Here is a 24,440-nt window from a genome sequence, read left to right as displayed (position 1 = left end):
AAGAGAAGAGCTTTAACCTGAATTTAAATCTTGGCTTGAAAAAAAAAAAAATTCTGGCTGGCTTCAGCCTCGGGAAGGTGGGAGCCTCGCCTTACCTCCCAGAGCCTCCATTTCTTCATGGGGCTACAGGGACAAGGCACCAGGGTCACAGCCGCCAGCAGTCCTGTCCATTTCGTAAGTGTTACTTGAAATGTCAAGCCAGCAGCTCATGTTCCCACAGCTCCACCACTGGGTCTGGGACACGCAGTCTGTGGCTGGTGCCCTCTGGGACTCTGCCCGCAGCACCACCTGTCACATCCAGGGCTTTTGCCTCCGCTCTCTAAGCCTGGACCCTGAGGCTTCAAGGGGACCTAGCTCCTGAGCGAGGCTCATTCATCCTACTTGTGAGCATGCTAGGACCCTGGGCCATGTTCCTTGTCCCTCACCTAGCCACCCACAAAAGCCTGTGGAAGCCCACGCACACTAGCAGGTGCACAGGAGAGACCAGCAGTGACGTGTGTACCCCGGGCCCAGCCTAAGGGTTCAGGGCCCCGCCGCCCCCGCCACACTGTGTCTGGACAGCAACAGTGGCAGCCCTGGGCACTCCCACATGCCAGCACCTTAGCCTCACAGGATCCTGTTCAAAGAGCCACACAAAGCCCCTCCTACAAACCGCATCTGAGACCATGGGTTGTGCTGTCCCCATGTCACACGGCCAGCAGAGGACCGCGCCAGCACAGGGATGCAAGTGCACTGACAGTGGGATTCGAAATGTGCTCCTAACCCCAGACCAGAGAAAGTCTCCCAACTTCCTGGGGTCACAGCCTCTCACCAAGTCTCTCAAAGCACCCAGGGCCAAAAGAAGCCCCGGACAGCTGTTTCTGAGGTCACTTGGTGCAAACAACTGATTCATATGCTAACAACTTAACAGCTGTTTGAAATGAACTGAAAGAGAAAAACATCTGTATTTCCTTCTTCAAGCAGATAGGATGCGTGTTTCTGTTGTTGGGGTCAGGCTCTGCCCACCTTATTGAACGTGGGGTCAGAGTGGACCCCACCACCTTAATTTCCTTCATTTCCCACATCAGTCTTCACGCTGTATCACAGAAACCACCAGAAACTCAGCTTCGCAAAGACAGGGTGTGTGCCCAGACGGGTACATAACACACCCTGACCCTAACCTTGAGAACAGCTCAAGCTCCAGCTCTCTGTCATCCCCGGGGACATTCCCTGGGGGAATGTCTCCCCCGCAACCCCCAGTGATGCGGGAGGTGCCCAGCATCACAGTGTCCCTGCACTGTTTCTAGGGCTCTGGGCGGTGTCTGGGTGCCCTAGGGCAGAGCTTGGGGACTGCGTTCCTCTCCTAAATGCCTCTATTCTCTCCCATTAGTCAGGAAACCTCTTGGTGCCAACCCCTCCTGCTTCTTATCACAGAACACGGCATAGTCACCTGTGCTCAGCCAGAGCCCCCCACAGATCCCAGAGGGCACCTCTGCTCTGAAGCCGCCCGTCCCCCAGCGTTTCATCAGAGTACGTGTATGGGTCTGGCCTGGCCCCAGAGCTGATGCTGTGACATAACCTACAGCCAGCAACAACGGAACTCCAGGCAGGGGAGAAACAGCTACGGGAACTGGACCACAGGAGCTGGGACGTGCGTTCTGCCTCCAGCCCAGGATGGCCAGTGTGCATGTGCTGGTCACAGAGGCCCCCCCGCAGCCTGGGAGCCGGACGCAGTGGGGGATGGGCAGAGAAGGGAGCCCTTGTAGTCTGACTTTGCTTTAAGCCATCCGGAGGGAGAACAAAGGCCGGGCAGTGCTAGGAAAAACAAAAGAGCAAAACACCAGAAGCACGTAGAGGGAGGCTGCCCTTGGAAGCAGAGAGTCTCCAGCAGACCCCTCAGGGACTGGGGGTCCTGTGGCTGGAGTGAGGCTCACATTCACCATCTGTCTCAGAGCCGGAGCGTCCCCGTGGCCTTCACCACAGCCGAGCCGCAGCCACCTGGTGAGGGCTCCCGGGTGGACGTTGGCACGTGGGGACTGACTTCCTTCGATACGCGTGTGGGCCTTCGTGAACACAGCGCACACCTCAGTCCTGGTGTAAAGCTTCAGGGAAGCCACGGGCGCACGCACCCCCGAGCGGGGCCGGCGCTTCCCGGCCGAGCGCTGCTTGCCAATATCGCAATTTATGATCCTCCGTTCTCGCCAGCTAATAGGGCTTAATGAACTCATTTCGTATTTTATTTAAACAAATCCGTGTCGTTACAAGCAGAGCCTATAGTCTACGTGGAGCTTGGCCTTCCGATGGCCGCCCACTGGGGTCCTCCTCCCTCCTAGTGGCCACACGTGCCCCGTCTCACTCCGTCTGGCCTGTGCTGTCTCCTTTCCCCTGTGAACTGTGCCCAGGGTCCCAGGAGCTCTGGGGAAAACTGCAGAGGAAGAAGCCTGTGGGAGCTGAACCCAACGGCGGTTCTTCCTGCCCCTCAGTGCTTGTCCCTCCAGCCGTCGGCCGGGCCTGCCCCCGCAGACAGGTCTGCTTTCCCCACGGACAGAGCTCCGGGCAGGGCGTGCCAGCAGCACCACCCAGTCTATCCCAGGCTCCAGACCGAGTATCTCCCCCACAAGCGGAAGAAAAGCCCGGTCTGTGGGCACAGCCAGCCTCGGAACATCATGCACTGGGGCTGTCAGAGCCTCCTTGTTGGTGCAGCTGCTGTTGGAGCCTCCGCAGGGCGGATGAATGGCGCCGGGCGTGGTCCTCCACATGGGGTCCCTGGTGGTCCAGACACTGGGGGAAGCCCTTCCTTATCAGCCACAATGCACAACGAGCAGCCTCGGGCTCAAGAGAGAGGGCAGCCCCGAGCAGGGGCAGCCAGAGGGCCGAGCAAATTGCCCATCGCACTTATTGTGAATTCCAGCATCTTCCGCTCACCCTGCGCAAACCCTGATTTATGAGGGCCAGGATGCAGACAGACAGCTTGTGATTGGATGTACTGCTCTCCTGTAGCGAATTTACTTCAGATCAACAGAAAATTATTTCTGAAGCTCCTGCGGTCGTTAGTCTCCATTAGGCAGCATTCAGAGCAGGTAGGACACCCGCCCGCCAAAGGCACCGAGCACCGGCTGGGGCAGCCCCTCCACCTTCTCTGGCTGTTCCCGAGCCGCCATGCACCACCCCCCTGCTGAGGAGCGGTGCGGGAACCCGGGCACCCCTCCACCCCCATGCACCCCGCTCTGTCCATTGTGTGCGGCAAGCTGTCCGGGCCGTGCTCTCTTGCCAGAGCGGGGTGGGGGGAGGGGGCTTTGCTTGTGTCGTTTGGTCTCATCCGCATCCACGATGCCACCCTACCCCCAAGCCTGACGTCACAGACCCCAGCAGCGCTGCCCTCCCGAGGATGCTGGAAGCTCCGGGCTTGGAGTCCAGGTTGCCATGACGAGCCACATGCTGTGTTTTCGTAAATGTTGATCAAGAACAGCTTCTAAACAAGTTAACTGCCTGGCAGACAAGCTTGGAACATAAAGCCCTCTCTTCCTGGACGTTCAGGAAAGACTCCGAGGATCAGATCGTTCAGTGATGTATCAGGAGTGACCCACCGAGGTCGAGGGGTGGTCAGGCACGCTCACGCACATCTGCGCTTCAGAGGGAAGCCGGTGCACAGACGGAGGCTCTGTGGGGAAGCCGGGAGCTCGGGCCGACCCTAGAAACCCCTGCCAGTTTCCAGGAAGCTCGTGAACCCTTCTGCACCTTCGTGTTCTCTGTTGCAAATGGGGATGGTGAAGTGGAGGTCCTGCTGTGAGGACCGAATGAACTAATGTAGGGGACGTGCTTGGAACGCCAGGAACGTTGGGAACACTCTGGACGCTTGAAGATCCTGATACTCATTGCCCAGAAGGCTTGATTGGTGATTGTACCATTAGATCCAAAATCCCAAATTAACAAAATGAAAAGAACTGATTTGTCTGGTGCACTGAGGAGGGCGGAGGCTGGACATGGGGCGCAGGGAGTGTGAGGAGGGAGAGTCTGAGGTCTGGAGGGAGCAGGGCAGTGGGCGGTCTGGGGGAGCCCATGGCCCAGGTAGGCTGCGCAGAGCACAGGGGCCTGTGTTGGGACCAGAAGGTAATGGGAGATGCACATGCAGGGCAGGGGCCATGCCGGTACCCCTCTGCTGCTCTCCCAGATGTCCCATCAGCACCACCCAGCCTGCATGCCTGGTGTCCACACACGAGTCTCCAGGCTGTGGGACTGCAGATAGGCAGCGGCTTCTAACGTTCGGTTTTTTTTTGGGGGGGGTTGTTTTTTGTGTTTTTCAAAATATTAAAAGTCCCGAGATGCTCTCTAAATTCTTGTTTACCTGCAAGCACAAGTTTCTAACTATATTTATTGCTTTCATCAGAATGAGCTTTAAGACGCCTCTTGGTGCTTCGGTATCCCTTAGTTTATTGACTGGAAAGAAGGAGGAGCAAGCATTTTCAGCGGCCCCCCCTTGCCTCTGCACCCACGAGCGCCTTCCATCACTGTCTCCCACTTGAGGAGATGCTCTGCCAGGCCTCCAACCACATAAACTCCCCTCCACGGGGTCTGCTTCAAGATATCGCTGGGGCGTCCTTCTTTGAGCCTGAAGTCACGGTGGAATCTGGGGCTGGATAAACTGTGGTCACAAGGCCCCACTGAACTGAACAGAGACCAGGGGAGAATCAGATTTCACCAGGAAAACAGGAGGTTCAGAGAGTGGGGACGCAGGAGAACTCAGGCACTCCGGCAGAGAGGGACTTTTTAGGGAAAGCATTTTGCGTGGCGGAGAGCGCCCATCAATCATTTCAGGAGGGAAAAAGTGGCAGTGTTTCCACGAATTAGTGGCAAGCCAGGAGCAGGTTCCCGATTTAGAGTAGTATGTAATGAAAATATCAGCATATAAAAATGGAAATATTGATGAAACGCACCCACAGTTTGACACGAGATGAAATCAGGCACCACAGGCTGACAGCCATCACTCATCTTTCCTCAAGCCAGCTCCGGCACTGGGGGCCGGGCTCCCGCTGTCCATTGGGTGGCAGGGGGATGGGGACCCCATGGATGGAGGAAGGGCCTGGCTGGCAGTCTCGTGTGGGCGGGGCAGCAGGTTCCCTCCTGGCTTCAGCACACCTGCCGGGCTCTCCTGCCGGTTCAGCTCCTCAGTGACAACAGCAGCCCCTGGACAGCTCAGCTAACCCTGTGTTCTCGCTCCCCAGGCTACCAGGTTTCCTGGGAGGTGTACGGTCGGAATGGCTCCCGGCTCACCCACTCCCTCAGTAACACGACTCATGAGTACAAAATCAAAGGACTGTCGTCGCTCACCACCTACACCATCGATGTGGCCGCTGTCACCGCCGCAGGGACTGGCCTGGCCACCTCATCCACCATTTCTTCTGGAGTGCCCCCAGGTCAGTAAAACCCTGTGGCCACGTCTTTAAGGGCATGGTGCTCTGAGATTGCTGGTGTTCTGGGTGGATGGCAACCCTGTGCGCGGGCCTGGGGTCCTTCCGAAGAGTGACATCCGCTTCCTGAGGGGGCGGTGGGGTAGCGAGTGGATCGTAACCCAATTTGGGCCTTGTCCTCCAGCGTCTGCAGTTGGGGTACAGATTGGAGGGAGCGTGCCCCAGGGAGCGAGCTGGCCCCGAGGTCCTGTCCTCCAGGGAGACCATCGGTCAGGGTCCACGGATAGGGAGATGCAGGCTTCCTCCCAAGTGAGCAGGAGGAGGCAGGGGTATTAAAACAAAGAATAGGAAGCATAAAGCTTTATTCACTCAGCAAAACCATGGCGATTTGGTTTGCAATAAGAGAAGGGAGTAGGAGGAGGTGGGAGAGAAGGGAAGGTCTTCCAGATGGAGGCAACCGTCCCCACCGGCTCGGGGAGGGTGCTCCGCTGGTCGCTCTGCGGTGTGGGCACCTGTGATGCCTGCTGCCCTGTCCTTTTGGAAATTCAGATTACCTTCCTCAACGCACAGCACACTCATTTCAGCCTCAGAGCTCTGCACTCAACTCTTTTCTCTCAGATTTTAAGTTTGTGTTCGAAATGAAAGTGTTTTTCCTGGGAATTCACAAATGCGAGGGAATGTGAGGAAGCCTTGTGGGGCTCTCGGTTCAGTTCTGCAATTAGAGCTGTGGGCCTCTTGCTCTTTAAAAGATGTCAGTTTGCCTCATGCGGGTCAGTCTTCAAAGAGGAGGCCCTGAAGCTCCCTCCAAAATCAGCACTCCCTCCTAGAGTGGCCTGCGCCTCCAGACCTGCGTTCAGAGCCCGTTGTTCTCTTGCACAGGATGCAAAGCATGTAAAACACATACAGTAAAGCAGGAAACCCACACAGGAACGAGTGTGTCCTCTTCTCAGGGACTGTCTGGAGAGAGCCCGACAGCCCTCTGAGTTGTTGGGGGGCGCCGAGGAGGAGGTGCCATACTTCCTCCCCCCTCCACAGGACAAGCTCAGAGGACACTTTCTAGAGGCCCTCAGCCACCTGCCCTGCCTGCCGGGGAGCAGCAGTTGCACCCTCCCCCACAGCAGCACCCCAGGGCCTTCTAAAGCAGCTCAGTGGCCGGGGTGGGGGGTGTACACTGTGCCGAGTACACCCTCATGAGCTTGGGGGATGGAAACAGTGGAGAGGCTGCCGCTTCCCCGAGACGTCAGGTCACCCAGAGCTGGGGAAGGACCCCAGGCGTCCCCTCACAATGACCATCCCTCTGGAGGTCTGTGTTCCACCAGCTGTGCTGGAAGTCAACATCCAGTCGTATCTAGAGCACCATGGAGAGAATCCAGTGAGTGGAGACTTACAAAGACAAGAGTCACTTGTCCTTTGATGTCAACATTTTCTGCTTCAGATTCATTACACGAGATGCGAAAAGGCCCCTTGCGCCAGTGCCCAACAGATCACTGAAACAGTTCGATCGTCCCCGTGCGAGTCTGGGTTTCCGGCCCCTCAGGACCAGGGACTGGACCAGGAGGCGCCCCTCAGATGCTGTGCACGCAGCATGCCGCCCCTGCCCCCTGCACGGCGTCCCTCTCTCCTTCTTTCCATCCCAGAGTCTTTCCCCAGAATAGCTTGTGTTGCCTGGTAAGACGGGAGCCCGCATTTCAGACTGGTGGCATCTCACTTGTGAGTGGGGCAGGCTCTTTGGGGTTGGGGGACAGCCTGGCCGAAAGTCTCTATTCAGTGAGTAGGCTGCAGCCCCAGGTAACCTCCCAGGATGGGAGCCCATCAGAACCCCCCTCTCACCCACTTAGTTGCCAGAGCAACTGAGCTCAGGCAGAGTGGGGAGAGCTCTGCACTTAAACCTGAACGCGGTTGTCTTGGAAACCACACCCGGGGCCTAGGGCTCAGGACCCGCACACCCAGCAGCCCCATGCGGCACCTGCTGTCTCCCTCCCGCCCCAGTCTGCGTGCCTGGCATCACAGTCATCACCAAGGGGAGGGTGGACGTTTGGTTGTGTTCTTTTCAGAGCCTGGAAGCATCCCATCCTTTCATCCTTTCTTCCTTCAATGAGTATCTGTTAATTACCTGCCGCGCATGGAGATAAGTAAGTCCTGACCTTCAGGGCGGATAATCCAGAGACCACATAAATATGTGTCATCGTCCCACCTCCGAGGCGTGGAGCCTAGTGTGTGGCACCCAGAGCATAAGGATCGTGTGGTGGTCACGTCCCCGGGGAAGCAGTGTTTCTCACGTGGTTTTGAAAACAAATCCAGGCATTTTGAAACCGTTTACTGACTGACATGTTTGGTGCGTTTCCTGAGCTGTGGGAACTTGCATCTCCACGTCTTTTCTCTCCTTTGTCTCTAGAGCTCCCTGGCGCCCCGTCTAATCTGGTCATTTCCAACATCAGCCCCCGCTCAGCCACGCTTCAGTTCCGACCGGGCTACGATGGGAAGACCTCCATCTCCAGGTGGATCGTGGAGGGTCAGGTACGCTCTCGAGGGAGGGACTGCAGGGTTTCCAGACAGTCATTCATGGCCCTGTGCGTGGGAGTCAGGGGACTGTTGCGTCTACAGAATGGCTAGTCGGGGGCACAGTGCCTCCCAGGGCGGGGGCTTGGAGGACGAGAGCCAGAGACTGGAGACGATGGGCTGCTGGGGGCAGGATGTAGAAAGGTAAGAGGGACAGGATGTTAGGCTGAGGTCTGCATGGACTGTAGAAGGAGTGATAAGAGGGCTTCACATTTGAGCTTCGGCTCCAACTAGGTACCCAAATTAGATAGCATAGCTGATTTATTTCTTTTGAATTCCGGGTAACAATAAGCTCTCAAATGTACAAATAAGATTTTTTTTTGGTACAACTTGTCTATGGCGTGAGGGAACGTGTCCGCAACGTGTAGAGAGCGGGTTTGTTCCCAAGCACTATTCCAGGCAGTACACAGAAAGGAGGAATTTCCTTCTTGGGAGAAAGGAACACACATCACAGTCAAGGACCAGCAGTCCTTGAGGCTCCTTGAGGACTGGAGCCAGGGTGGGGAAGGGTGGGAGGCACTGGGCTCGAGGAGCCCCACGCACAAATCCCACAGGGTCCTGGACGCGGGGTTCCCCGGGACTGGGGGCACCACACGAGCCACAGTTCCAGTTCCCACAAGAGCAGGAGATAAAAAGCTGAGGAGACAAACTGTGGAAGGAGAAAGTGTCACAGCAGTTCTCTCCTCCAGTAAAATCTCAGGGACTTTCGTCGCTGTGCTGGTATTCTGTTGTAAGACAACTCACTCTCGGAAACTGGCCGTAACTCAGGGAATTAAGTCCACATGCATCCACAAATCTTCCATTAAGCAACAATTTCTGAAAACAGATGCAGGAACCTGAAAGTGAGAATCAGCTGGTCAGGGCACATCGACAGAAGGGCCTGAACAACCCGTTTCCTCAGGAAATAATCAACAGCATGTCCCTACCTCACACCGAGTGAGAACAGAGGTCCCCAGTGAATGAAAACCAAAATGAGAACAGCGAACTTTAAAACACAGAGAGGAAAATACAGGAGAAAAATCACTTTATCTCATGAAGACCAATTCTAGCTCATCTGGTTAGGTAGTTTAACTTCTTTATACATATGTAGGTACATACACATGGACATAATTTTATTTCTATATACACATTTATACATTATCCCCCCCAGCTTCATTGAAAAATAGTCGACATATATCTATCACTAAGTTTAAGGTGTACGGCCTGATGGTTTGATTTGGCCTTAGGGTTTTAAAGCACATCTCAGACCGCACGTCGTTTCACCATGAAATTTTCAGGCTGTGTCTCTGTCTATATGTGCGCCTAACACTGCGGACAAAATTTCACAGACATGGTGTTGAGCAAACAAAGCCAGACTCAGGTTTTTGAGTAGACACTGTTTGGTTCCATTTATATAAAGTTCCAAAACAAGAAAAAGTAATGTTTGGTGTTGGGGTCTTATCTTGGAGAGGGTGACTGAAGGCCCCGGCACGCTGGAGTGTCGCTTCTCAGTCAGGATGTGGGTGACATCTGAGTGCGCACCCTGTGGTCAGGGTACTTGACTGTATGTCTGTATTTCCTTCAATAAAATCTTTACATTAAAATACAGATACTTTCAAAATTATAATGCCCTTATCACACCTGATATGATTAATTAAATATTCCTTAGTATCAGAGGTGCCTGGGGGGCTCAGTCGATTAAGCATCTGCCTTAGGCTCAGGGTATGATCTCAGAGTCCTTTCCAGGGGACAGAGAAAAAAAGCATCATGAGTTCATGCTGGTATTTCCAGTCAAACTTAAGATTACTCTTAACTTTGAATTTATGGTTGAAATACCTTTTTTCTAAAATTGTGTTTTTAGAAATATTAACATCATTACTTATGTTCTTTCTCCTACTCTCGTACAAAGAGTTTCACAGTGATAATTTCAACGGTACGCCTCACAATAAGACTGTTGAATGCGGTGTATTTGTCCTTGGGCTGTGTTGCGCTATGGACGTACAAACAAAATACGGAGCTCTAAGTTATTTTCTCTGTGTGGTTACATCAGCAGCTTCATACAAAACTAGGTCCATTCATTCCAGGGTTGGGTTTCATTTTGTTCTTTTGCTTTCATTTTTTAATGACTGCTTTCTTGAAAAATCATTTTACTTTAAAAAGTTGTTAAAATATTTGAAATTTACTTTATTTTCCAACATGTAACTCATTCGCATGAGCTCAGAGTCAAAACCATGGAAAAAGTCTATTTAGAAACATTCATGTTCCTCTTTCCCCCTCTACCCTGTGGCCTCTGTCCCCCAAAAGTCCCATGTTAGATTTTCGGTTTACCCTTCCTTGTTTTGGGCAACATAAACAAATACACACACTTGTGTTCCTTGTTTCTCACTCCATTGGCCTGGAGGCGGGTCCTGAGGACCCCTACGCATCCCTCAGGCAGATTTTCCTTGTCCCTTCCTGCAGACGCAATCCTCCCCATGCCCATGTGCCAGGGCTCCCCCTGCAGTGCACACCCCTTGTCTTCCTGCTGTCATGAAGGACCAAACTCTAAGTGGTTCAAACAGCACTCGTGCACTAACTCACACTTCTATAGGTCACAGGGCCAACACAGGTTTCCTGGGCTACAATCAGGGTGTCGCTGGCCTTGTTCATTCATGTGTTGTCAGAATTCACCCCTTATGGTTCTAGAAACCCAGCTGCCCATCACCATCCCCAGCATCCATGGCCACCATGTTCCTAGGCCCGTGACCGTGCTTCCTGCACCCTCTGAGCCACCAGTGACGGATCCAGTCCTTCTCGGGCTTCAACTCCTCCTCCTCCTATCTGTGACTACCCTCCTTCCTATCTCGGCCACTGGCAGGGACTCATGAACAGGCCAGACCCACCCAGATAATCCAGAATAATCTCTCTATTTCAAAGCACTTAACGGTAATCATATCTGCAAAGTCAGGTAACTAGTACTCACAGGTCCTAGGAATTAGGGTGTGGAGTTCCCGGGTGGGGGTATTATTCTGCCTGAAAAGTTGTCTTCGGCCTTGAATCTTGAATCTTTTGGATGGATTCCTAGGAGTGGGATCACTAGATCCGACAATGAATATGTAATTTCTCTAGACTTTAACAGATCCTTCTGCTGTAGGTGGAAACATGTTGCATTCCCATCAGCAATATGTATGAATTTCTGCCATGCCAAGAACAAAAAAAAATAGAAGTCAGATTGATCATTTCTTGCATGCTTTTAGGTTGTCGATGGCAGAAAGGTTTTCCCCACCCTCGAGTTAGGAAGGAATTCGCCTGACTTCTACCACTGCTGTCTTTTTTGCCATTTAGCTCCCCAACCATTTGGAATTCGACCTCATATATGGACTGAGGTATGAATCCATTTTTGTAATTTTGCAAATAGCTATGTGATTATCCCAAAGCCATTTAATAAAAAGTCCCATTTTTTTCCCTCTTCCTGATTTATAATGTTAGATTCCCATAGATACTTGGGTTTATTTCTGAATTTTTTATTCTGTTCTATTAGTCTGGTTACTCATGCACAAATGCCACATTTTTTAATTATAGAGACTTTAAAATGTGTTTTTCGTATCTGGTAAGGTCTTCCTGACCCTCACCACCACACACGCGCACCCCCTACCCTTGCCGTGCTTAGGATTTGTCTGGCTACGCTTGTTGACGTCCTAGGATGGTGAGTCTTCTATTCAGGAACATGACACGTATACCCTTTCTAATTGCTTAAATCTACTTTTGTCAGCTGGTTTCTTCTTGGCAAAAGCACTGGGCTATCTATTCGTACCCTTACTTCGTTCTGAAAAAATACAGGAAAAGTCAGGGGCCATCAGCATGGCTTGAAAACTTATAGAAGGAAGTGTGAGCTTTGCCTCAAGCAGACCTGTGCGTCCTTTGCCTTGCCCCCCTCTTTCCCTGCTCTGCAATCCTGGGCATATTTCTTAAGTTCTTTGTGAGCCTTAATCTCCTCATCTGTGAAATGGGGTCAGTAGTACTATTTGCAAGATCACCATGAAGGTTAATTAATGTGTATATAACTTTAATTACATTTTCTAACATTCTGCTGGCATATAGGATCACAATCGATTTTTAAATATTTTTCTTATTTTAATGACTGGCACTAAGCTGCATCTCGGCCTTATGGGATGTGGTTGTAGCCAGAAAACTCTTGAGAATTCTCTTCTTATTTTATTAATTCTACCCTAGTTTTCTACAAAGAAGTCCTATTGTCCGTTAATCATGACCGTTTTTTCTCTTCTTTTGAAATCCTCTGTTTTTCTGTTTTTGTTCTTTTAATGTATTTATTCTGTAATCTTGATGGGGGGGGGGTGAGGTCCTCCTGTAGTGTGTTGAACAGAAACAGTGACAGAACAGTGGTTGTTTCATTACTAACTTTCGAGAAATTCTGTTAAGGCTTTATCATCAGTTATGACATTTACAACATTTATGCTCTGTTTTTTGTATTTCTACCTAGCCTATATCAGATTAAGACAACTCTTTTCTAATCCTGATTGCTAGGAGTTGTGGGGTTTTTGTTTGTTTTAGGATTTAAAAAAAAATCATTCATGTTTATTTTTGTCAAAGTATTACTTTGTGTCTGTTGAGTCGTTCGTGGTTTTTCTTCCATCATCTGTTGGTAAGATGATGTACATTGATACTCTAGTGTCCAACCATTGCAGTGCTCCTGGGATAAACAGAGCTTGATCATGCTGGCTCTTTTGTTTGCTTTAGTTAGGAGCTGAAATTGTTGTTTTCATGTTTGTAAGTGAACTTGGACTTTTCTGGTTGTTGGTTTGGCTTTTAAGATCAATAGTTTATTTTCTCATTAGTTTTCATCAGCAAAGATTTGATTGCCCTCCAGGCAGGGTAAGAGGTGGGGCTGCTAACACAGAACTCGGACACAGACCAGGAGCCTCAAGGGCATCTTCCGAAGACGCTTTGGGTTTCCCAATCCTGGCTGAGCTTTAGCGAGTGGGATGGGGTGGAACATTGTCCTGTGGGTGAGAACTTCCGGGTGGCACAGTGAATTAAAGAGCCACGGTTCCTGTTGTGCTGGTCCCACTGTAGGGACTCTGGGCGCTGGGTCTCTGAGCAGGGCATAGGGATCTGGCATCTCCATGTCTCCTCCCGTGGGTTTAAAGGCTCCAGTTCCACAGGGGAGCATGGTCTGGGCAGGCTCCGTGCCTTTCTCCAGGACTCATGCTCCCCCGGGGCCTGTGTGAGAGTGTCCCAGGTGGTGAAGGTCCTCGGTGCGGTGCCTGTAGTGACACAGACTCCCCAGGTGTGTGCCCCAGGCTGCAGCGCTCACCGCGACTCGGCTTGCCACCAGTGGTTAAAGGTTCTAGCAGGAGTTTGAGATTTCCCTGAAGTTCATGTTTGCCTTTCACCTCGAGAGTATTTCAAAATTACAAAAAAGTCGTAAGAATACTACAGAAAGTTCCCTTCACTCAGAGACCCCGTGGAAGTTTGGTCCGTTGGCCCAATGTGTCCTCAGTGGGAAAAGGATCCAGCCCAAGGTGACACACTGCTGCTGGGGTTGTCCCATCTCTCCAGTCTCCTTCAACCTGGATTAGTTCCCCGGCCAGTCCTTGATTTTGTGGGTGATTAATGATTTTGAGGGTGATAGCCCCTTCATTTCCTGGAAGACCCCTCAATTTGACTTGTACATTTCTTTATGAGTAGAGCCAGGTCACCCATTTTTGGTCAGAATGTCACAGAAGTGATGCTGGGCTCTTCCCTTTGCATCCTGTTGGGCTGAATAAGACGTGGATGGGTCCTGTCACTGTTGGAGTTAATTTTGCTCTTGTGATTAAAATGGCATCTGCCAGGTAGAGCTGCTTTCCCCTGCTTCACAGTTTGTAAGTCTTCTGTGGGGAGGTACTTTGAGACTCTTGAAAATCTCATTCCCCCTCCCACTCACATCCACTAGTTTTGTCATCCACTGAAATTTCTTGCCTGAAGTAATTAGTACAATGAGGGCGCCAAATAGCAACCTTTCTAATTCAGTCATTTCTTCTGTGTTTATTGTTTGGACTTTCCTGCAGGAGACAATTTTTCTCTTCCCATTTATTTATTCATTTATTTGTTGATATCAGTGTAGACGCACGGATCCCTATCTTACTTAACAGATTCTCATCCACTGCTATCATTATTTCCATTGGTGCTCTGACCCTCCTGCCTTTGGCCCTCCCACCTGGTTTTCGTGTTCTCCTCACGTGCCTTCATTACTCTAAGCACACCCTTGCCTTCCAGCAGAACAAAGTACTCTAGGCTCCTCTTCTTCTTGCTGCTCTGTTTTCAGCCATTTCTCCAAGGACCCTTGGGTCCTTTCAGTGGAGAGTGGTATTTAGAAACCAAGATCTGACCACTAGATGTGCTCACTGCCCCGGATGTCCAGGCCTCCTCCAGTGCACGGAGCTAGGAAATACACACTGTCAGGCACACACACGTCTCCACCTCAATCTATTTCTGTATCTGTCTACATACACTGACAATCACTAGTTCATACCAGCACCTCCAAATACACTTCAGTAGCATCTATTTATGCAAGCTGCCCCTTTCCACATTCATACTAGCCTTTATTGGCTCCCACTCACCTCAGTTATTTATTGATTTGCCAAATCCCCCTGTAAGTGGGCAGTCCTCCCACCTGAGGGGGCTGCCACCTGCTTGGACACCTTTGCATGGGCCCCGACCCCACCTTCCCCCACCAGCTGCCCTAAAAATTGTACCATGCACTTTGAAGTCACCAAAATCTTAAGTTAATCATTATGTCTTAATTCTGAGCCAGTCACACTTGTGATTATGTCCCTATTTCAAGTCCACTGTGTTTCTCTCTGCGCCCAGAGGCTGTGATTATTATAAGCACCTTCTCTCACAGGCAGTACTCGCTTAGGTTTCGAGGTGGGTTTGACTACAGCTTCACTCACGTCGGTCTCAAAAGACATCCCTTGCTCCCCAGTGCTCAGGCAGGCATCTGAGAAGACATCCGTCATGCCTATCCAGCACTGCTCTGGCTTTGGGGCAGGAGGCTAAGCTTAAAGTTTATCTTGTCTGCCATATTGCTTGGACTGGAAGTCCCTTATAGCTATTCTCTCCAAAGTATTTTAAAATTAACTCAGCAAGCCTAAAAATTCTGGTAGTGGTGTAGATCATTTAAAATCCAAAGAGAATTTTTCATCCTGAAGCTCATTATCTGGATGATTTGTGTTTAAATGTTCCTAGAGAGTAAACAGTCATCTATAAACAGAAGCTCTGTTCCAAAGCCCAGAAGGTAAGGATTATAGACTTTTCCCAGGCTCCTTTGGACAGAGTCATGGGCAAGAAGAAGACAGAAGACAAGTCATGGGCATTTCACCACATGGTGTGCTGGGAGCCCCCAGCTGGTTCTGTCACAGAGCTGGTGCGGCCTTCTCCAGTGACTGCTTGGCCACATGAAAAATGCCCTTTTCCTCAAATTTCCAGACTGACTCCCTCAACAGACTGCAACCCTGGTTTCTGTTGTCCCAGTCCATTCAGTTTGGGTTGAACACGTTGGACCCGTTTTCAATCATATACTTAGTTATCCCAGGGAAATGTCATGATGATGTGGCAAAGGTTAGGATGAATATCTTTTTTTTTTTTTCTTTTGGCTGAACCAATCCTGCTTTTCTTTTTGCAACCTGTTCCTACTAATCTCGAAGACGTATTGCAGAGGGTATGCCTTTACAAATCAGCAAAGGGCCTTTATTCAAATGCCTTGGCAGACACTCCACTGCTACTTCTCTACAAAGTCCTGGTGGAATGTACCCCAACCCACCCACGTGGCCTGCCAGTGCTCACTGGCCCTCATCCAGGGGAAGAGCAGGTCTGCAGCCCCTCTTCCCACTCCTACTGCCAGGACTCTGTGAGATCTTTCTGGAAACCCCATCCTGCCCCCTCCTGGGCATTTGCCACCATCCATGGGTCACTGTCCGACTCACCTCCCAGGAAAGGCCACAGACAAGTTCCCTGAGGCTACCTGGTGCCCAGATGAAGCAGTGACATGAGGGCAAATGGCCTTGAACCATTGAACCTTGAACCCCAGCTCTGCTACGTCCCAGCTGCACAACCACAAGCAAGCCACCCAGCTCAGGCTCTTAGGCTGTGAAGCAGGGATAGTCATATCTCTTCTTGAGGGGTTGCAAGAGAATTGGAACACTTTGTCGTATTTCTGATCTAAGATGAGCACGCCTTTGCTTTCTCTAGGCATGAGGTTTTGTACAAATGAAATCCACTCTGGGCCACAGTAGCTATGTCCCCAACCTCTGTGTATAAGATTCGCCTGTGTCGAGTTCCTCCTGTGAAGCCTCCCTTCAGCTTACCAGCCACTTCTCTGAGAACATCTCAGTGGGTTCCATGGTCAAGTCAGTCTCCAACTTTCCTAAACTCAGAGCAACAGGGCTCTGGAGACTGTCACTGGGGTAGGCAAAGCCTCTGGAATATTCCTCACCTACTTCTCTTTGTATGGATGCGAGCTGAACCCAGGCTTTCTATGCCATAAGACTCCAGCGTTCTCTTGCCCTGCGCCTGGCCATGAGCCAGAGTTCAGAGAGGAGTAAGAGGCCAGAGCACCAGGGCTCGTGAGGAGGCGGCCATGTGACGACTCGTCACACTGAAAGCGGGGGGTGATTTCAGACTGAGCCCGGTGTGCCGGCAAAATGCGTGCAGAGGGCACTGCCCTGGTTTGGGGGTTGGTGGAGGCCCAGGAAGAAGACAATGTCTGCACCCCATCTCCAGGTGCCGTGAACATCAGTTAGGACAGGCAATGGCTGAGCAGCCTTGTAGGTGTGAGGATTTGGCTCCTACCAAACACTTCGTGACAGGATACTGGTATTTTCTTCCCTTTGATCCACTTCTCAATCACATCATCTTTGCAGAAAAGTTTCCTTTACATTCTGACTGCTTTGAAAGCAGATAAGGAAGGTTGTATCACACTCGGCGTTCTCTCCAGTGAATTATGGAAGAAAAGACCCTAATCCTTGGAGGAACGCGTTGCCAGGCCCTAGAGTAAGCCGACACTCAGATGTAGGTTAAAGTTCTAGAAAGCAGCTTTTATAGGCATTTCTGGCTCAGTAATGCTTTGTTTAATTAGTAACCTCTGACTGTAGGTGAGCAAAACCTGTCCTCCTGCATTTTTATGGTGCACGTAGATGGGAAGAATGCAAATGTTTTATGTTTTCATTTGCCGCTCCTGTTTGCCTTCTCGGTCCCTCCATAAACCCCTGCCATCTGCAGCTGTTCACTGTGCTCTAACAACCAAAATAACATCGAGTCTCCTCCAAAGGCTGCTTCGAGCTGGTTTCCTGTAATGAAGGTACTAGTGGTACAGATAAAACCGTTCCCATTCCAAAAAGGGGAAGGGGAAGAAAAGACCGCTTACTGCTTGTTTGTGCATAATGGCACCATTTTCTTAAAAGGACTTGTTTCAGAGAGCGTCGTGGGCTAATAAAATAAAGCGCCAGTCTGCCGACTGCGGTCTCCATGACTACAGAGCAGTGGGGATGGAGCAGGTCGGAGCACCCCAGATGCCCAGGGTGGCCCCCCGTCCACGGTGTTCCTGGAGGAAGTGGAGGTGCCGATGGACGTTCTCTACTTCCCAGGGCACTTCCCACCGAGGGACAGGATCGCGGGCTGATGAACAGATGGCCGGGCTTTGTTTTCTTTCCTGTGTGCTGAACACCCACCTGTGAGTGTGGCCTCTCGCAGTGAACTTCTCCCGGAAGTGAGCCACGGGGCAGGTGTCCAGGTGGACCAGTGTATCTCCTTTCTCCTTTTCCAGGTAGAAGCCCATACAGCCTGGGTGTTTCCCTTCATGCCCAGGTTGCCAGGGCTTTAAAGTCAAGTGTGCAGCCTGAGTATTCTAGAACCGTGGCTCTCCTCCTCCACTCCCTTCAGCTGGATTTGCCTCCGTTCTGCACTTTCGTCCACTCCCTGTGGCTCAGTCCTGCGCCAACCTGGAGCCTCGAGGAAAAGCAGCTGTGGCTCTGACAGATAGGGAGACACTCATGTCCCAGCCTTCCAGCGGGGGTCAAACAGCTGTCGGCCTCCGAAGAGACTGAAGTTATGAAGACTTTGCGTTTGAAAGTGGGAGGTGTGCACATCCAGCTCCTGTAAACTGTTGCTCGAAACCGTCCACTTGCCTGTATACTATTTTCAGTGATTTCTTGCCCTCTAAGAATCCATCAGAGTGTTAAAGAGCACATCTGGAGGCCAAGAGATCGGAGGTTTCTTGCAATAAGATACTCATAGTGGAAGCTTTGCCCTTGATCTTCGCAGGATGGGTGGGACCGGCGAGGACCCCTGTGGTTCATTCTGCCCCAGGCAAGGCTGCAAAGGGACAGGCCGAGCAGCAAAGCACAGTGCCAAAAAGCAGGCCCCTAGGGGCGTTTGTGCAGAGGGGCCTTGAGGCCACTGGGTGTGGGAGGGTCCATGGGCTCCCACCGGCTGGCTGAGGGCGAAGACCACACACACCGGGACATGCGATGGGAAGAACTGGGCATTGAAAGCTCTAGCGTGGAACACACACATATAAAGCATTTAATAAATGGAACCTCATGATAAAAATAATAAGGTCAAGGCAAGCGTTTGAGGAAAGACTGTGTTCTTGGGGAGGCTGCAGGGCCACACCCAGAAACACCTGGAAAGTCAAGCCAGTTCAGGGCAGGAGCTGCTCTGGCTCAGAGAGCCAAGGAGGGCTGAGTGTCCCCGTGATGGTAGGCCGTGCCCCTTGGGAAGAGGCCCAGGCTCCCGGGGCCGGATGCCAGCCCGGCTCGAGCGCCCAGAGTGTCAGCTGAGAGTCAAGCTGGCGGTACTTAGAACTCACTCACACAGAACCCAAATCCCACAGCTTGAAAAATGTCAAGTCCAGCTCTCCCTGGAATGTCCAGGGCTGTGCATGGCAGGGGGCATTCCCAGCGGCACTCTGGGCTCGGAGACTTCCCCTGGCCTGGAGGGCGTGGGCCAGCCTGGGCCCCCAGCTCGCTGACATCCCACCCTGCTCAGGAGGCAGACGAGCCAGGAGGGCCAGAAACTCTCACGCTGCTCCTCCTAGTCACAGAAAGGCTCTTCTCCACTGGCTACAGAGTCTCCTGGGAACGTAAGTCTGGTGAGACCAGGACCTCATCTGTCCTGCGGGCGCTCCCCTCCGGCCCAGAACAGGGCCTGCAACATGGAAGAAGGGTGCCCAGAGAAGCCTGTTGCCTGTGGGTCACGGCACAAACTCTAGGGACAGAGTTTCCCATGCTTTCAAAACGTTTCCTTTCCTTATTTATCGGTCCACCTGCTCCTGTCACCGCTGACATTAGAAAGGCTTTCCAGTGTGTTCTGTCTCCTGCAGCAACAGAGGCCAGACATTTTTTGCCTCATCACTTCGAGATCTGCAGGTGGGAACTTCTGATCACTAATTCTCTCTCCCCTTTCCCTCATCACAGAGGGAGGTTAGGGCCGTCGGTGGCCCTCTTCATCAGTATGTATCAGCGTGTCGACTGTCATGAGCTCTGACTGTGGTGGAATTGCTTTGTCTTAATCGGAAGAAAAAGAGTGACTTTATTTCTGAATAGCCTGTTGAGTATGCAAAGGAGGGCTGTCACCCGCTCTCTGGATCCTTCAGCGATGACTCTGTCACCTGGATAAGAGGGACAACACCTCTGCCTAAGTGTCCGGGCACCGCAGTGAGAGGCGGCGGCAGCATACACGCTCAGATTTTTCAAAATGCTTAGTGTCAGCTTGATTGTGCTTAATTACACCCTGACAACGACTCTTCTCTTTTATTTCTTGACCAGTGTGGGAAATCTATAGAAGATGAACGGTTTGAACTGACCTTCTTGTTCATTAGTCTATCAGATCCTTCTGTGTCCTCTTACTGGACTTTAAAAATTACTGCAGAGCCGAAAATACCGTAGTGCGAGGGACAATGCGGGTCAGTCTGAGGGAAACATTTTACCACAAATGTCATTTTCAGGAAATGGAGGTCGACGTATAGCTAAGTCACAACTGTCAAACCGAATTGTCATAAGAGGAATATTTTCCTATTCTTTTTGAGGACCACTCAGCATCTCTCATCCTAATTCTCATGTTGGATTTTTAGGTTCACCCATGTTTCGTTTTTCCGGTCGTCGGGTTTTGTATCTGTTCCGCTCAGTCACCCATTCACCCTGCAAACATTTCTTAAGCACCTGCAGTGTTCCAGGTCTGGGGGCTCGTGCCCAGTGCCAGATTATAAAGAGCTCCAGAGCCTCCCAGGCTGGGGGACCTGGGAGGGACAGCTGACCTGGAGTCTGGCCGATACAAATGACACCTGCTGCTGGAAGGGAGCCCGAAAGCAAGTGGGGGCCTGGCCAGAGCGGCCAAGGAAGGCTCCTGTGGATGCGAGGTTGCCGTGGGGCGAGGTAGGGTGAGCAGGCCTTAGGCAGGGAGGAGGGCACTGGAGCCAAGAGCACGGTGGCATGAAAGGTAGAGTCACAAAGTTGCATGTGTCCTACTGTTGTAGAACCTAAACTCTGTTTTTATTCAGGCGGGGTGAGGCCAACAGGTCAGGAGATGACTCACAGAGAATAGAGTCCTACTCACAGTTTGCAGAGGAGGGCGCGTGGGATTTCACAAGGGGAGGCAGCAGGGCCAGCCAGTCAGCAGGCAGAGGGAGGCCGCACCGTGGGCGAGAGCCTTCTCGCGGGTTACCCAGGAAGGAGCGGGCAAGGCAGGGTGAGCAGGCCCAGGATGGCTAGTTGGAGTAATTCCAGTGGCTCTAGGGCATAATGGCTATTTGTGTGGTCCCCGGCCCTGGGGAACTGGATGGGGGTACGGTCACCCAAAGCTCTAGAGCCCCGGGGAGGAGGGTTGCAGTGTGGGCTGTGGGTCGGTGGTCTACATTTGCAAAGTGCATCACGGCGAGCTGTGGGCTGAGTCCTCCAGGGCCAGCAGAACTCCAGACATCAGGGACACTGGAAGTGCGGCGGGTGTATCTGCGGGGGAAGGCGGGGTGGCTGCGGAGTGGGTGTGTGAGCAGGTGACGGGAGACAGGAGGACAAGCTGGAGCTCATAGGAACGGCCTGATTCGTTTCTGCCCGAGAGTGTCCTTGGGAAACTACCCCCCGGGGTATCACAGCACAGTGCCATGCATCCGGGTGTCCCCTGCCCTTCACACCTCCCGTCCTGTCAGAGTCTCCTGGTGACATTTAGGGGACGTTATTGCTGTCCTCGCTTCACAGGCAAGGCCGAGGTCCTGGCATCACAAAGCAGGCGGCAGGCGGCGGGTAACAGGCGGTTCTCCTGGCCCCATGCCTGTCCTGCCATTCCCCTCGGGCCCCACTCCAAGCACAATGGGGCCCAAGTCCTCGCTGGCGTTTCGGCATCTTGAGAAGCAGCACAGGGAGGTGTGGGCATTTCCTGTTTGTCCTTGAGATGAGTTGGATCTGATGAGTGAGGACGGACAGACGCAGAGAAGGCCACTTGCACTTCAGAGATAAGCAGGGACAACAGCTCATCATCCCCACGGCAGCTGGGACAGCCATGCCTCGAGGCAGCCATGCTCACAACCCAGGCTCCCGGACAGGGATTGTCAGGAGTGCACAGAGGGCCTATAGGAGAAACCTCTTCGCAGGAGGGGAGCACTTCATGGAAAAATTGTCCCTAGAAGGATTTTTTGGATGGGGATGCATTTGGGGACTGTGTATAAAGTGGGGGAGACCTGGAGAGCCCAGGGGAGGTGAGACAGGAAGGACTGGGTAACAGAAGGCACGGGTGAGGCCGGGGACAGCCTGGAGTGCGGGGTGGCAGGGAAGACCTTGGCCCCATGCCCAGTCCGCCTTTATGGCAGCAGCAGCCCAAGGCTCACAGCATTCTGGGGCCTGTACCTTAGGGACACAAGCAGGTGTGCTGTGCAGGGTGACTGGCGAGGAGGGGGCTCCTTCCCAGAGGTGCAAGTCAGGGTGCCATCAGACTGGTGGCTTTCCACCAGCCGGTCAGGGAGGCAAATCACCAGGCCAGTGACTCACCAGACCAGCGACTGCCCTGTGGATCCTACAGGCAGTGGTCAGCGGCCTGGACCTTCGGTCTTTTATAAGCAAGTCTCTCTTCTGTGTTTAACTCACTGAGCGAGACTCTCAAAGTCATTCAAACAACAGGTCAGGAGCTTCTAAACCAGGGTCACATCACTGGAGTCAGACTGCTGTGAGAGGCAGTGGGGGCCACCAGCACAGCGCAGAACGGGGGCACCAAGACGGGGCTCCAGGTTTTCCAGCCTTGATGACAGAGGGCTGCGGGATCGTGACCAGATGACAGGAACCCAGACAGGGGTGCATCCTGGCAGGGAGAGAACAGGGGCCCTTGCAGGCCTGTGGGGTCCGAGGGACTCACTCAGAGACGGTCAGAACTTATCTAGTCCACCTGGCGGTCAGTAGGAGTGAAGGCCACATACAAGGGTCCGAGCCATCCGCGGAGGGAGGAGAGCGATGCCAAGGGAGACAGAGGAGGAGCGCCAGGACAGACCTGCAGGGAGATTTCATTTTGGGGTCACTGGAGGCAAAGGAGAGGAAACAGCTGGAAGGCCAGAGGAGGCCAAGAGAACCCAATGCTCTTGACGCCCCACATGGTAGAAGACTCAACCATCATTTCCCAATCCTCCCGAGTCTGAAGATGGAGAGGATGTTAAGCAATTAGGAAAGAATAAATAAATAACCAGCAAGCCCATCTGTGAACAGGAGAGAGGCCTGGGGAACATGGCTCAGGTTTTTGCAAAGAACAAACCCTCCTTGGTCAGGTGTGCGGACAATCCCATGACTGTGGGGCTTTTTAGAGAACTGGCCTTGGGCCTTGCTAAGGCCTCAGCCCCTTCCTGGTTGTGCATGACCTGCCAGCGGCACCATGCGGAGAGGCCCCGTCTGTCCCCCGTCCTCACTGGGGGGCTTCATTTGGCAGGGGCGCTGGGGACAGCACTCAGAACAAGAGGGGACTTGGGAAGTGTGGAAGTTGCTTGACTCGCAAGTTTTCCTGCTGATACCAGAGTTTCAGCCAGCAGGGTGCTCTTGGCTTGGCAGGGTTCCATGGAATGAATTCTTGGAGGGTCTTTTTTCCCTCTCCTAGCTCTGGATGAAAGGAGAGCTGTCTCCTCCCGCCCGCCCGGCTCCGTCCTCCCTCCTCTCCCAGAGAGCACAGATGCGGGTTCCCGTGCTCCCTCTCCATCTGCGGCTACCTTTCATGAGATGAGGTTAATGACCGTCCTCTGAGTAGCCACTTACCTCGTAGCCACCGGGGCCTCGGCGGGGTGTTGGAGGTCCTGCCCCGGGGAAGGCTGGCTTCCCTGCAACTCCTTGGAGGCCCCACTGACAGCAGAGGCCTTCCTAGGACAGACAAATCCAGCTCTGGTGGAAAAACCCACTTGGCAAGGGCAGGGGGTGGTCTGGGACCTCCCCCCACCAGGTATTAAATGAGTACCTGTGTCCAAAAGAGCCCACCCTCCCAGCCCAGCAGATGTGCCTGTCGGAGCCCTCAGGGAGGAACGTGGGCAGGGCAGCAAGTCCTGGGGCTTTAAGAAAGACAGCAGCTTCCTAATGGGTCCTAACGACCACCCCCTGATGCGCAGCATTTGAAATGTGTGGCATTTCTGCTTTTGTATTAAGTATTGTAAAGTGCTGTTTGTTAGCTTTAAAAGAAGCAGCAGAAGAAAAAACCCGTCAAAATCCCAGCTTCCCCATGGAGCTCTGATTTGTTTCATCTTTAAAGAGCTCTGCCACACTGTATGTCCAGTGCATCATTAGTGAACAGCCAGTTACTTCTGGAACACTCCATCATGACGGTTTTGAAATCTAACTAGAGAGCCAGAGGAGCCCAGCAAGTGTTAAAAAGACTTCCGTTTCTCACTAAGAATTCTGCTTGCTTTAGATCAAAATGTAAACCTTTTATTATAGAAATGTAAGCACCCCATCCCCCCTTCAGAGGTCCGTAAGTAAAATTACATTTTCGGTAATCTGCTTTCGGAGCTCAATGCAGGACAACCCATTTTCAATATCGATTTTGGAAACCGTGCACGTGTTCCCTCATGTTCCTTCGTCTGTGGAGCCAACAGCCTGGGCTGGAACCCTGGGGGAGATGCCAGGGCTACAGAGAGGAGTAAGACCCTGAACATGCCTGGGGGCTCTCACGCGGACAAAAGGGAGAACACACGTGGCAAGACACCTCGGAAGCAAGGCAGAGGGAGTGCTGCATGTCCTGTGGGTGAAATGCTGGAGGGGGATGGCAAACTTTTCCTGTAAAGGGCCAGGCAGTCTCTGTGACAACCACACGGCTCTGCCACGGGAGCATGGAAATAGCCATTGGCAGACAGTACACAAACCAACGAGTGTGGCCGTGTTCCAATAAAACTTTATTTACAACAACAGGAGGTGGGCCAGATTTGGCCCTCAGCCAGAGTGCACTGCCTCCTAAGGCTCATCTGTCTTAAGAACTATAACTGTTCAGGGACGCCTGGGTGGCTCAGTTGGTTAAGCAGCTGCC

The 24,440-nt window shown here is 52.2% G+C and overlaps 1 protein-coding gene across 1 annotated transcript in view; it reads left to right on the top strand.

Annotated features, from left to right (window-relative positions):
* The window catches only part of LOC111145539 (sidekick cell adhesion molecule 1), a 509,203-nt gene that overhangs the window by 369,924 nt on the left and 114,839 nt on the right, over nt 1-24,440 (top strand). Inside the window, 2 exon segments of the mRNA XM_022500452.1 lie at nt 5,202-5,393; nt 7,783-7,904. Coding sequence (XP_022356160.1) covers nt 5,202-5,393; nt 7,783-7,904 — 314 coding nt within the window.

Source organism: Enhydra lutris, unplaced genomic scaffold (genome assembly GCF_002288905.1).
Source record: "Enhydra lutris kenyoni isolate GAN:26980312 unplaced genomic scaffold, ASM228890v2 scaffoldscaffold13, whole genome shotgun sequence".
NCBI lineage: Eukaryota > Metazoa > Chordata > Mammalia > Carnivora > Mustelidae > Enhydra > Enhydra lutris.
Note: the sequence above shows the minus strand (reverse complement) of the source record. Positions and strands in the feature narration are given on the sequence as shown.